The sequence below is a fragment of the Stegostoma tigrinum genome, chromosome 7 (assembly GCF_030684315.1).
Source record: "Stegostoma tigrinum isolate sSteTig4 chromosome 7, sSteTig4.hap1, whole genome shotgun sequence".
Classification (NCBI taxonomy): Eukaryota; Metazoa; Chordata; class Chondrichthyes; order Orectolobiformes; family Stegostomatidae; genus Stegostoma; species Stegostoma tigrinum.
This window is the reverse complement of record NC_081360.1, coordinates 80,510,555-80,524,569: the sequence shown is the minus strand read 5'-3', so window position 1 is coordinate 80,524,569 and position 14,015 is coordinate 80,510,555. Positions and strand designations below refer to the sequence as shown.

The following is a 14,015-nucleotide window of genomic DNA, read 5'->3' as shown; positions in this document are numbered from 1 at the left end:
AAATGCTGTATGTTTGTTCATTGATTATTACTCTTTTGCTTTTATAAATGTTGAAATATTAAATAAGATGTAGAGTCTTCTCCTGAGTGTGTTGTATATTTAAGTAGAATTGTTCAGGAAATAAAACCATTTCTTTAAAACGAAAGTAGATAAAATTCAAGTCTGAAGTTGCAGACACAGTATGGAATGACATATACAAGCTTGGCCTGGGTGTGTATGGGGAATTGAAGTGTGCAGAGGCCACTGTAATGATGGCACTTGAAGCAGCAGATTGCAACGATTCCAGTCATACCATCCGGGCAGTCATCCCATTAACTGCCATTGATTGCTGACCTCTTGGCCTGTGCTCTCTTTTCCCCCTCCCTGGCTGCAGACCTGCCACCTGGAACTCCAGATGCTTTTGCCCAACTGCTGACCTGTCCATACTGTGACCGGGGCTACAAGCGTTTGACATCACTGAAGGAGCACATTAAATATCGACATGAAAAGAATGAAGACAACTTCTCCTGCCCTCTCTGCAACTACACATTTGCCTACCGCACCCAGCTTGAACGACATATGGCCACGCACAAGCCAGGGAGAGATCAGGTGGGGCTTCTGGATGAGTATGGGTAACCCTTAGAGGATAAATATCATTTTAATTTCCATTGGCTATTAATTTTTTATGGCATTTTGAAGATGCAAATCTTTAATGGTAATAGCTCTAATTTAGGTCTAAATGGTTTTTTGATGGGCTGTTCCAGGATGATTTAATATCATGCACTCACGATTGAATGAGCATTTTAATATCCAATTTAGAAACATTATCAGCACTTGAACTTAAGTTGAGCTTAAGTTTGGGGTTTTACCTTGGTTTTGAAAATCTCATTAAAATAGTGTGTCATCTCTACAATACTGTTGTCCTCATGCTCTTTAATCAAATTAGATGATTCAAATCTATGCAGCCAATGGTCTAACTAATAGCTGAAAGCATACGTTTTTTAATGATGCTACCATCCTTGCCGATCATTTGCTTTCTTTCCTACCATACTTTTTATTTTAATGGTAATGCCAACTCTGTCACACCACATTTGGTTGATTCAATTTAACAAATGGTCGAACATTTGGATTTTGAATGGTTATTGTTTCGATTGAGCTATTGTCCTCACCAACCCATCTCTCCCCATAACAATCCTTTGTGGGATGAGATTTATCAATATTTTTGTTTTTGTAGTACTGACATAACTTAGTTGTTGTCAATGGTAGAAGGAGGTATGTTAATAAAACTATTCCCTGTTCTTTGGCAGACACGTGCACCTCTCTCAAAGGAACACTTTCTTTGATTAACCGTTACTAAACCATTTGTGCTATGTAGTGTAACTTCGTCTTCCTCCTCGCGGGAGATGTGAAATGCCGTAGATTGTAAATGGGTTTGTGGAAGTGTACTTAATCCATTGTTATCATTTTGGGAGAATGATTTCATTCAAATATTTACCTTTGCACATGACAGCTTCGCTACTTTAGAAGATGAGATAATTGCCTAAGAAATTGCAAGAAACAAGTTTCTTTGGAAACTTTAAGCTGTGATACATCATGCTTTGTGTTTTTTCTCTCATAACAGTTCTATTTCATATATTCAAATAAAACACTTTCTGACAGTGCAATTTTATTTTAAATTAAGTTTCTCTTTCACTTTTTGGTGCAGGGTCTGTACCATTAAAAGTTGATTCTAAAATGTTTCCAGGAATTACAGAATGTGCCTTATTAAAAACACAATGTTGATTTTAACTCAGCATTGCTATAAAAGGCAACTGTAATATTTTGAACCTGACTCCTACTCTCTTTTAAAGGTTCAAATACCGATATTACATTTACCCTTTGTCAGGAAAATAATCTCTGCCTGTAGAATAATGATGTTTTCAATTTTACTGATGGTATTTTAACGTGATAAAATTGGCTATAGCAAGCAACACTCAAACCAATGCACACATTGCACTGTGGACCACTTTCCATTTTTTTTTATTTCAACCATTACAATAAATTTACAGTGGAGACCCATTATTCCTAGTACTAAAAATGAGGGAAACAGCATTTTTTTTGTTTAATTGAAGGTTAACAGCAGCTCACAGAATTCAGCATAGTGTGAGTTGTTGATGCAGACAAGCCATTTGACGTCGGATCTGTGTCTTATGTTAAAGAGTGCCACTGATACGGGGCTACAATGCAGCATTAGTTGACAGCACTCCAGTGATGTAAAATCATTTAAATGCTCTGTGAAAGCCTCAGAAAAATGACATAAGGCTTACATTTGTATCATCGAACATAAACCCCAACATTATTTTACCTGAAGCTCAAAACACACTGTAAAAGAATTCCAATTCTTGGAAGTGTGTACCTGTTCTATTGTCATAGAATCAGACTATTTTGTGTGTGTTCTGCTGGGCTGTTTTGCCCAGTTTGTGTGCTGTGTTGTTTCCTTTCTGTTTGCATCTTCCCTTTTTATTTATTTCTGTTTAGTTTTAGAATTGAAAAAGAAGTTCCCTAATTTGATCATGGTACTCCCACTTAGTAATTACAAATGATTGTATCATATTAACAGAGGCGCAACTAAAGTTTGCATCAGCCCTCTAAGGATTGAGGGGAGACAAAGCAGCTGTTGCTGTTTGTTTATGCAGCTCAGCAACATATGAGCACCAGTCCCTCATTGGCGCTCTGCAGGCCAGGGTTTGCTTGATCTTTGAAGGTTGCTGCTGTTTGAACAAACCTCCCTGTGTCCTGTCCAACACCATCTGTCTCACCAGGAATGTGGGAAGAGTCAGCACACCCTAGCAGTTGTCACACTGTTCAGCACTGTTCCTTTACAAAGCTTTTGTATCTTGCTACTTTAGAAAGCTGACCTCCTACCTTGAGTATCCGTTGCCATCAATTCAATTTCTTACCAGTTAATTTTCATATTGTGCTTGCTGCCAGATGTTTAGAAAAGGTCAGCCCTATTGAGATTTTAACTTTTTTTCACACAATGTAACAAAAGCATATTAATAAATTTTAACTATTAAATTGCTACTGTTAAGACACTTCATATACATTTAATCCACAAGGTCCCAGTAAAAAAATACATTTGGCGTATTAAAATACGTAAAAAAATGATCTGGCAACATGACACTTGACATGAATGTGTCAGATAATAGAATAGAATGACAGAATGGTTTTGGCACAGAAGCTGTTATTTATGGTATTTGTATTTTTTGTGGCAATGACTTTCTTTTAGAATTTTTTTGTTGTGTGTGATGCGAAACCTGAAAGATTTAGCAATTCTTTCAGAAATCATGATTTGGAAGACAAAGAGACTTAGGAGCTTGTAGTATCTAGAATGTCTGTATGTAAATAAGGTCCATTTGGCATGTCTGTTCTGTTAGCTGTGACTGTTCACAAATTTCACCAAGCTGTGCACAAGACTCATTTCACTATCTTCCCTCTGTAGCACCACATGCTGACCCATGGTGCTGGTAATCGCAAGTTCAAATGCACAGAGTGTGGCAAGGCCTTTAAGTACAAACACCATCTGAAGGAACACCTGCGAATTCATAGTGGTAAGCAGAACATTTCTTAGTCTGCTAGATAAAAGACACGCTTTGAAGGATGAAGCTAGGTTTTACAAAAAGACTCTTGATGTGGAGCTTCACCTGTCAGAACTACACATTGGAATAGTGGGAGCAAACACCTTTAGATCTTGCAGGATATCTGTCCATTAAAATTATTATCCAGAAAGTCCAATGGGAACAGATGACATCCTCTCTTGGAATCTTAATATGTGCTACAAGTGAGGGGAGCTCCACAGTAAGAGAACAAATTTGTTAAATTACCCCTATGATTTTATATTATACATTATAGAATATAAAATATAAATGAACCATCAAATGTCATTGTTTGTGTATAATTAATATGTGTTTATTTATTTTGGAGAATTTTAATTCTCAGGGAAAAAAAATAGATGGGTTGGGGTTGCTTTATTTGAAACAAAAGAGGCTGAGAAGAGACCTAATTGAAACGTGTAAGATGGCTGACTAAAAATGAAGTTTGTTGGAGCTTTTTATCTTGCACTCTTCAGGACATTCCACAAGAATACCAATTTATGGGGAATAACATTATGAGAGGCAAATGCTGATTGTTTGGCAAGGGAAGTCTGATTAGCAGAGGCATTGAAATGGGGACTGCAGCAGTTAATGATAACTGACAAAGAACTGCCAGGCTAGTTAAATGTTAACCAGGCAGATTGACTGTAATTAGTCAATGCATTGTGTCGAGAAATGAAACAGTGAATGGCTGTTAATAAAGTGTGAAGCTGGATGAACACAGCAGGCCAAGCAGCATCTCAGGAGCACAAAAGCTGACGTTTCGGGCCTAGACCCTTCATCAGTGAGGGGGATGGGGTGAGGGTTCTGGAATAAATAGGGAGAGAGGGGGAGGCGGACCGAAGATGGAGAGAAAAGAAGATAGGTGGAGAGGCAAGGCTGAAGAGATTACAAGAGAGTTGCAGTGGGAGAGTGATTCCCTGAGGTTGGTCCAGAGGGAGGAGGGTAACTTCTTCAGGTTAGGCATCCCTGGAAGAGGCTTCGCAGTGAGGTTAAAATTGTATCAGAGATAATGGGAACAGCAGATGCTGGAGAATTCTGATACAATTTTAACCTCACGGCGAAGCCTCTTCCAGGGATGCCTAACCTGAAGAAGTTACCCTCCTCCCTCCGGACCAACCTCAAGGAATCACTCTCCACTGCAACTCTCTTGTAATCTCTTCATCCTTGCCTCTCCACCTATCTTCTTTTCTCTCCATCTTCGGTCCGCCTCCCCCTCTCTCCCTATTTATTCCAGAACCCTCACCCCATCCCCCTCTCTGATGAAGGGTCTAGGCCCAAAACGTCAGTTTTTGTACTCCTGAGATGCTGCTTGGCCTGCTGTGTTCATCCAGCTTCACACTTTATTATCTTGGATTCTCCAGCATCTGCAGTTCCCATTATCTCAGTGAATGGCTGTTGCCTGTTTTGTTGAGGTGAAACAGGCATAGTGTGCGCGCATGTTCTTTCTGTCTACAAGATAAATGCCTCTGTGTAGTAATACATGTAGCTTCCAGTACATGCAAGTTACCATCTTGCGAGCCAGACTGCAAATCCTAAGTTAGTTGTCAGTGTAATGCTTCACTGACTCAGGATAATCCAGCAAATGTCTAATTGTGGAATCTCATAAGGTTGTACATGTTTGTGAGATCCGTAAGCACAGGCAAGTTGGGTGCCATCGGTGCATTGTTTGTTGTGAACAAAGGAATTTTCTGCTTGATATGATCTATCTGGCATCACACAGACTCTGAAATTCATATACCATATTACCCATTTGTGGGATAAGTACTTAGGCATTTGGGAAAATGTGCCTTTTTTCAGCACTACCTGATGACTACATGGAGTACGCGTGTTTTAGATAAGAGTTGACAGGAAGGACCTGTGCCCATTGATTGAAGGGTTCCTAATTAGGGAAACAGACTTAGGGTTAGGGTTAGGGTCAGATATAGGAGGTTTAGAGAGAATTCAGTGCAAATCTTTTTTTCACCTAGAGAGTTCTTGAGAACTAGAATTTGCTGTCTGAAACAGTGATAGAAGCAAAAATATGTTTAAAAAGTACGTGTATATGCACTAAAACTGCCATAACCTTTGAGGCTATGGATCAGGATGTAGAAAATAGGTTTAGGCTGGATAGTTCTTTCTTAGCCAATGGGAATATGATAGGATGAATGTTTTCCTTCCTGTGAGTTTCATGATATATTATCATTTGTGTTTAATTCATTAATTTAATAGAATGAATAATTTTGATGAGATTACCTACATATATAATTTTAAATTCAATTGCTTAAAACGTTTTACAGGTGAAAAGCCATATGAGTGTCCAAACTGCAAGAAACGATTTTCTCACTCCGGCTCCTACAGTTCTCACATCAGTAGCAAGAAGTGCATTGGCCTGATTTCAGTCAATGGCAGGATGCGAACGAGCTTAAAACCGGGCTCTTCTCCAACTTCAGCTTCTTCCTCTCCTACAAATTCAGCAATTACACAACTGAGGCATAAACTGGAGAATGGCAAGCCTCTTGGTATTCCTGAGCAGCCAGGACTACTTAAAATTAAGACAGAGCCACTAGATTTCAATGACTACAAAGCCATAATGACTTCCCATGGGTTTGGTAATTTTCCAAATGGTGGAGTGGGAGATAGCAGTGCACTGTCAATCAACACCTCAGTTCTAAGTCCAATGCAGCACTTAGGAGTAGGGATAGAAGCACCAATACTAAACTTTTCAAATGTAGCAAACAGTAACTTAAGTGAAGTCCAAAAGGTCCTCAAAATTGTTGACAATACAGTGTGTAGGCAAAAAATGGACTGCAAGTCTGAAGAGATTTCAAGACTTAAAGGTTATCATGTGAAAGAGCCAGCCTCTCAAGCTTCCTTGGCTGAGGAACAAGGAGTTACCTCCCCTGTTATGCCATCTGTTGGTCTTCCAGTTGTCAGCCATAATGGTGCCACTAAAAGTATTATTGACTACACACTAGAAAAGGTGAATGAAGCCAAAGCTTGTCTTCAGAGCTTGAACACGGACACACAAAGGCAAATGAGCAATTTGAAAAAGGACAGGCTGCGTAACATGAGCTGTTCTGCATTAGATCTTGGTATGGAAGAAAAGACACTTGACAACAATAACACATCTCCTTACTCCTGTCAGTTTTGCAGGGAGGCTTTCCCTGGTCCCATTCCCTTACATCAGCATGAACGCTACATGTGCAAGATGAATGAAGAAATCAAAGCTGTACTTCAACCAAGTGAAGTTGTAATTACCAATAAAACAGGAACACCAGGTGAAAAGCAAGCTTATATGTTATCCTCCCTTCTTTCAGAAAAAGGTATCCCCAGCCCTATAAATGCTTATAAGGACCACATGTCTGTATTGAAAGCCTATTATGCCATGAATATGGAGCCAAATTCTGAAGAACTACTGAAAATTTCCATTGCTGTTGGCCTCCCTCAGGATTTTGTAAAAGAATGGTTTGAGCAAAGGAAGGTCTGCCAGCTCTCTAATTCCAGGTCACCGCCACTGGATCGGACCAGTGCTGAGTTGGCATCGGTTGCCACTGACATGTTCATAAATAAAGACTGTCTGTCAGCTAGGCACATGACAGCAGCATTAAAGCCGATGGACTCAATAACGTCACCATCAATAGCAGAACTGCATAACAGTGTTACTAATTGTGATGCACCTCTCAGGCTTATTAAATCTTCTCAGTTTAACAGTATTAAACCAATTGGTGATAAGATGGACCACTCAAGGAGCAATACTCCTTCCCCTTTGAATCTTTCCTCTACTTCCTCTAAGAACTCTCATAGTAGCTCATACACTCCAAACAGCTTCTCTTCAGAAGAGCCTCAGGCTGAGCCTCTGGACTTGTCTTTGCCAAAACAAAAGAACGAACATAAAAGTGTTGTCACAGGAAAAATAAGAAATAAAACCAATAGTATTATTGTTGACCATAACAGTATTTCTTATCCATCAGAGAACCCAGATGAGCCCTTAAACTTGACTTTCCTGAAGAAGGAATTGCCTAATACTAACAACACCCTAGAGAAAAGCACTAAGCCAGTATTCAGTATAAACCCATTTAGTGCCAAACCATTGTACACAACGCTTCCACCACAAAACGCATTTCCCCCAGCTGCTTTTATGCCCTCAGTCCAGTCTAGTGTTCCAGGTCTGCGACCATATCCAGGGCTAGATCAAATGGGCTTCCTCCCACACATGGCGTACACATATGGAACAGGTGCAGCTGCTTTTGCAGAATTGCAACAGAGAAGAAAGTACCAGCGGAAGCAAACGTTCCAGGTAACAGCAGCTGACTGATTCTGTAACATTTCTGAATTTTTTGTAAAAAGTTGCATTCCAATCAACACAGTAGACATTGTGACAGTGATACTGGGAACTGCAGATGCTGGAGAATCCAAGATAACAGAGTGTGGAGCTGGATGAACACAGCAAGTCAAGCGGCGTCTCAGGAGCACAAAAGCTGACGTTTCGGGCCTGGACCCTTCATCAGAGAGGGGGATGGGGAGAGGGAACTGGAATAAATAGGGAGAGAGGGGGAGGCGGACCGAAGACGGAGAGTAAACAAGATAGGTAGAGAGGAGAGTATAGGTGAGGAGGTAGGGAGGGGATAGGTCAGTCCAGGGAAGACGGACAGGTCGGGGAGGCGGGATGAGGTGGTAGGTAGGAAACGGAGATGCGGCTTGAGGTGGGAGGAAGGGATGGGTGAGAGGAAGAACAGGTTAGGGAAGCAGAGGCAGGCTGGGCTGGTTTTGGGATGCGGTGGGGGGAGGGGAAGAACCAGCCCAGTTCTTCCCCTCCCCCCACCGCATCCCAAAACCAGCCCAGCCTGCCTCTGCTTCCCTAACCTGTTCTTCCTCTCACCCATCCCTTCCTCCCACCTCAAGCCGCACCTCCGTTTCCTACCTACCACCTCATCCCGCCTCCCCGACCTGTCCGTCTTCCCTGGACTGACCTATCCCCTCCCTACCTCCTCACCTATACTCTCCTCTCTACCTATCTTGTTTTCTCTCCGTCTTCGTTCTGCCTCCCCCTCTCTCCCTATTTATTCCAGCTCCCTCTCCCCATCCCCCTCTCTGATGAAGGGTCCAGGCCCGAAACGTCAGCTTTTTTGCTCCTGAGATGCTGCTTGGCCTGCTGTGTTCATCCGGCTCCACACTCTGTGACTTGTGACTGATTGATTGATACACCTTAGAAATAATGTGTGGCAGGGCCACAAACTTACAATGGATGCAACTATACTTTCTCATTTCTGACGAGAGTAAGATTAATTTAATTGATATGAAAATGACTGAAAATAGCTTAATTGTATATTTTCATCTTGAAAATGTATATGTAAAGCATGTAAAGTATTGTCAAATAATATTTAAAAGATCAAAATCATAATTTTGAAAAACAATTGCTGCACCCTGAAAGGAAATCCAGACACAATATCCTTTTCTTTTCACTCTTATTGAGACAAAACCCATAAGTTGAATGCTAAATTAATGTTAAAAATAGTAAATTACTTACTTAGAATTTTTCCATTCTCTAAATATAAAAGTGTATATATAATGTTGCTGATTAATACTTTAGAATTGAAATGAAATTTGAAAGGATACTGTTGTGAGAAACACTTTGGTGAACACATCTTTATTGTCTATGTATTAACTTAAGAAGTATTCTAAAAGTAAATAATTTCATTGAACACACACAAACCTCTAGCACTGAATAATAAATGCAAAATTAACGAAGATTTGATGATTTAATTTCAACATTGGTGCTGATAGAAGCTAACGGGTGCTTTGATACATTTAGGTATCTGATCGGGATCATGTTTTATGTGACAGAATAAAGTTACAATGATATGTACAAAGGTATTCGTAAACAGCATGCTACACAGCCTAATTCACATTTCCCTTTTCTTTCCATTTTGACAGTTCAGCTGTCCTATTTAACAAATAGTCAGACCAGTCAGTTAATTTTAACTTCTGCAGGTATTAATTAATATATCTCTGTTGATGAAATGTAATAGCACTAACAAAGTGGGAAGGTGTGTGAGTGCATTTTTACACTTTAGGATTACTTTTAGCACTTCCCTTCATTTCATGCCAAAATGAATGCTGCTGTGTTGCAATCCGCATTTTCATGTACGTTACTGTTGAATTAAATGCTGTTTTCACATACAAGGAGTCATTTTCATAGTAATTACAGACCTTTCTCACCAGCCTGTTTGCATTAAGAATAAATCATAACCATATAGGATAAAGATATGTAATATAGCTACTGCAAGTGTGTAATCAGCACTGATAATTTAAAAGAATGTCACAAGGCAGTTACTCACAAGGCTACAGACACAGTAAGCCTTATCAGCAACTAATAGCTTTTTCCAGTTTCCAGTTAAAGAATTCAGTACTGAGACAAATTTATTTTATAAAACCAGTAAATGCGCGCGTGCACACACACGCACACAGACACAAAACTCGGTTTGTGCATTTAATATATGTATAAATCTCTTTCATTTGCCTCTCAGGTTTAATGTCTTTTCAGACTTGAAACCTGTAAATTAAATGTTATATATATGGTATTACATTTGCCTATTGTGAAATCACAAGAGACAGTGCAAGGTATTTATTTGTATTGGAGGTCAGTGGGTTTTCTAATAAAAATGTATGTTATCTTAGGGGGAATTGCTTGATGGAACTACAGATTACATGTCAGGCTTGGATGACATGACAGATTCAGATTCCTGTCTGTCCCGAAAGAAGATCAAGAAGACAGAAAGTGGCATGTATGCATGTGACTTGTGTGACAAAACATTCCAGAAAAGCAGTTCCCTTCTGCGACATAAATATGAGCACACAGGTATTTTACATTTTTATTTTGCACTGCCCATACCTGTTGGAATTGATTCTTGTATTAGTTCTAAAATACAGTATTAAATTGAAGTTATTACATTTTATGGTACATTTATTTTGCGAAGGGAGATTTTCTGAAGGCTGTTTAACATGATACAGAGTTAAGGATATGGGCTATGGAATTATCTATTCATGGAGGAAGGGTTGAGAAGTATGACATTACATCTTCAAGGGTGGGAGCTTTTACAATGTAACACTCGCACAGTAATTGGTAACATCACTGTACTATTTCTTGCCCATCCAGATTCTTAATCTAGTCTTCCATTTTAATATAGTATAATTTGTTTCTTGTTTTTCTCTCCTTATTATACTCTCATACATGAACACATCCAGATTTGCTCACACACATTTATCCTGTTTCATCACTCCCTTCTTAGTCTGTCCTCCATTTTGCCCCATCATATCAGACCGACAGGGATTTACTGTCATGTCTATTTTTGAATTTTGCTTCAAGTATGGTAGCTATGGAAGGTGTTGAATGCATTCCAGTGCTATTTGTGGTGTGGAATTAGCCAGATGTTTGCTTGGCCAAGGTTCCAAGTTCCAAACTCTGGTCACACGTTGGCTGAAATGCCACAGGAGATACTCTCAATTACATAGGTTAAAAGTGAAGTGTGCATCATAACTTGATGTTGGTATAAATATATATCTTTTTTTCTGTCACAGGAGCTGCTATCTGAAAATAAAATCATTACTTTCCCACATTTGTCAGGAGACCTCTCTTTTAGTAACTTGAGAATTTTCATTGTGCTTTTTGATGAAACAGTCAAATATTCTATTTCATTAAATTGTAAATTATCTTTTCAAAACTACAGACAGTTTGTACTCAAAACATATTTTTAGCTTCGCAGCAAAGAAATGATCTGTAGTAACTTTGACAGCTATGATTGACAGTAATTCTGAACACTTGAAGATTTCTGACACTTTGACATGTTCTTGGAGATTCAGCAAAGGTATATAAATCATTAGAAGATTGTTGAATCATATTAGAAAATTCAAAATTATATCTTAATCTTTTTTTTTAATAGGAAAGCGCCCACATCAATGTCAAATTTGTAAGAAGGCATTTAAACACAAACATCATCTTATTGAACATTCACGACTGCACTCTGGTGAGAAACCGTATCAGTGTGACAAGTGCGGCAAACGCTTTTCACACTCAGGGTCCTACTCGCAGCACATGAACCACAGATATTCCTATTGCAAACGGGAGGCAGAGGAACGGGAAGCAGCTGAACGAGAGGCCCGTCAGAAGGGTCACTTAGAATCTGCAGAGCTACTGATGAATCGGCCCTACTTACAGAGCATTACTCCTCAGGGCTACTCGGACTCTGAGGAGCGAGAAAGCATGCCAAGAGAAGTAGAGAGCGAACGAGAACAGGAAAAAGAAGGAGACGAGGATGAGGAGAAATTAGTAAGGCAAGAAGGGGAAGAGGAATTTGATGAAGAGGAAGAAGAAGAGAGTGAAAATAAAAGTATGGATACAGATCAGGACACAATAAGAGACGAAGAGGAAAATGGTGACCACTCAATGGACGATAGCTCAGTTGATGAGAAAACGGAAACCAAATCAGAACATGATGACATTGTGGAAGATGGCATATAATAACTACTGCATTTTAGCTTCCTACTTCTTCCAGTAGTATTGTTACTTGCTTGAAACACTGCTGTGTTAAGCTGTACATGCACGTGCCTGATGCTTCCTGGAAGCCTGTGTGTTGGACAGATGGGGCAGTCTGTCAGATGCAAAAAAAAGGAAAAAAAAAGAAAAAAAAGCGGCAGTGTTAGAAGGAATTAGTCAAGTTTGGGTTGTGAAGAGTTGCATTATGCAAAAAAAGTTCAGTGTTAGGACCTAAAAAAATGTGTGGTTCCAGCAGCCTATAATTACCCTTCTGTTAATAGTTTCTTATTTAGCACAAAATAGTGGAGTATATTGCATTACATGCCACTTGTATTACTACACAAAATTCTAAAAAGAAATGTATTGTCTATGTTTCTACCTATGTATATTATCACACAACAGTAACTTGAACATGTAATGCCTGTGCTTCTACCCATACCCATATAAGTAAACAGCAGCATTTTAGTGGATTGTTTGTAGTTTGAACCAGTCATTAGGCCTGTTTCAGCAACCACACAATATTTTAGGTTCCCAAGAGTTATTTGAAGGATCATGAAATGATGCATGTGTGATTTTTTTTTAGACATTGAAGTCTTACAGTGACCCAGCTATGATGGAATAGAAAGAGTGAGAGTAAGAGAGAGAATCGGAGAGAAAGAGAGAGAGAGAGAGAGAGAAAGAAGGTCTGATGGTGGAGGAAGCCTTCTGAAAGGTGGTTTTAAAAAGCCTTATATGCAAACCTTTTAATCTGTGTGTTCTGCAAGTGCCATCCTTGTATAGTGCTAAAAGAGGTAACTAAAGTTACCTTGCACCAGCTTCAGTGTTAAACAGCTCACCCTGTTCTTTGAAGCACCCATGTCAGTATTAGATTCTAGGCAGCAGTTCGTTAGTTTACATACGTTTGTGCAATTTTCTGTACTTTTTTGTTCATTAATTTGTCAGTATTACACCAAACTTTGCAACAATTTGCATTCATTTTATTTTAGGTCAAATAACATTTATTTATGTTGCTCATTTTATATTTCCTAATTTTATTTATTTCATACTGTAGTGTACAGTATTATAGTTCTTCAATATATAGATATATTTTAGTAAAGGAACATGAAGTTGATCATTTGGGCAAATTTTACGTAATGAGAAGAGCATTTATTGTGTTTTCAAACATTAATTGTGAGATACGAATTTTCAATTTATTATTTTATTTTGTTTTCCAATTACTGGATTCCAAATTTGAGAACTTTTGATACAATCTTGTGAAAACACTGTATTTTCGACTGAAAATTCCACTTTCTTCATCTGTTTTTTAGCTAAAAAAAGAGGGACTGTTAAAATACAATGTATGATACCATGACAGAAATCTTTCCTGAATTGTCTTTGTAAAAGTATTATTAAATTTTCAATTTGTAATTTCTCTTGGAAATGACCATGCTCGAATAAAATGTAGCCAAACTAGGACCTGTACGTGCAGCTTAAGGTTCTATGGACATCACTGCAGAAAACTGATGTGCATAATAATGTATAGTGTTTCCTTCCTAACTGTAGGATTGTCTTCAAACCATGAAGAATTACAGTTTCATCCACAGCATTGTTAACAAAAAAATATTTATTAACTTAAATTTATATTGTCGTCCTATTTATTTCACTCAATGTCCACTTTTATAATTCTCTCACCATCTCAAAATAAACAAAATTATGTGGTTGGATTTATTTCATAAGCTTGCTGAGAGGAAAGCAACAGACTAACTGAGGATTGGGCATATTGGCACTGCATGAAGGAGAATTTATTTATTGTGTTACCTTGTATTTAGTTGATTCAGGCTTTCAAAGGTGATTTTGCAGCTGAACTTACAAGCTATATTCCATCTTTCATCCACTCTGCTAATTAGATG

At 38.7% G+C, this 14,015-nt stretch overlaps 1 protein-coding gene across 9 annotated transcripts in view; it reads left to right on the top strand.

Moving 5' to 3' along the window:
* zeb2b (zinc finger E-box binding homeobox 2b) overlaps window positions 1-13,742 on the top strand; it is a 142,113-nt gene extending 128,371 nt beyond the window's left edge. For all 9 annotated transcript variants that reach the window (XM_059647447.1, XM_059647451.1, XM_059647448.1 and 6 more), the window contains 5 exons: window positions 374-588; window positions 3,461-3,569; window positions 5,891-7,890; window positions 10,272-10,452; window positions 11,534-13,742. In XM_059647447.1, coding sequence (XP_059503430.1) covers window positions 374-588; window positions 3,461-3,569; window positions 5,891-7,890; window positions 10,272-10,452; window positions 11,534-12,111 — 3,083 coding nt within the window. In that variant the 3' untranslated portion in view covers window positions 12,112-13,742. The remainder of the gene's footprint in view (window positions 1-373; window positions 589-3,460; window positions 3,570-5,890; window positions 7,891-10,271; window positions 10,453-11,533) is intronic.
* The last annotated feature ends 273 nt before the right edge of the window (window positions 13,743-14,015 follow it).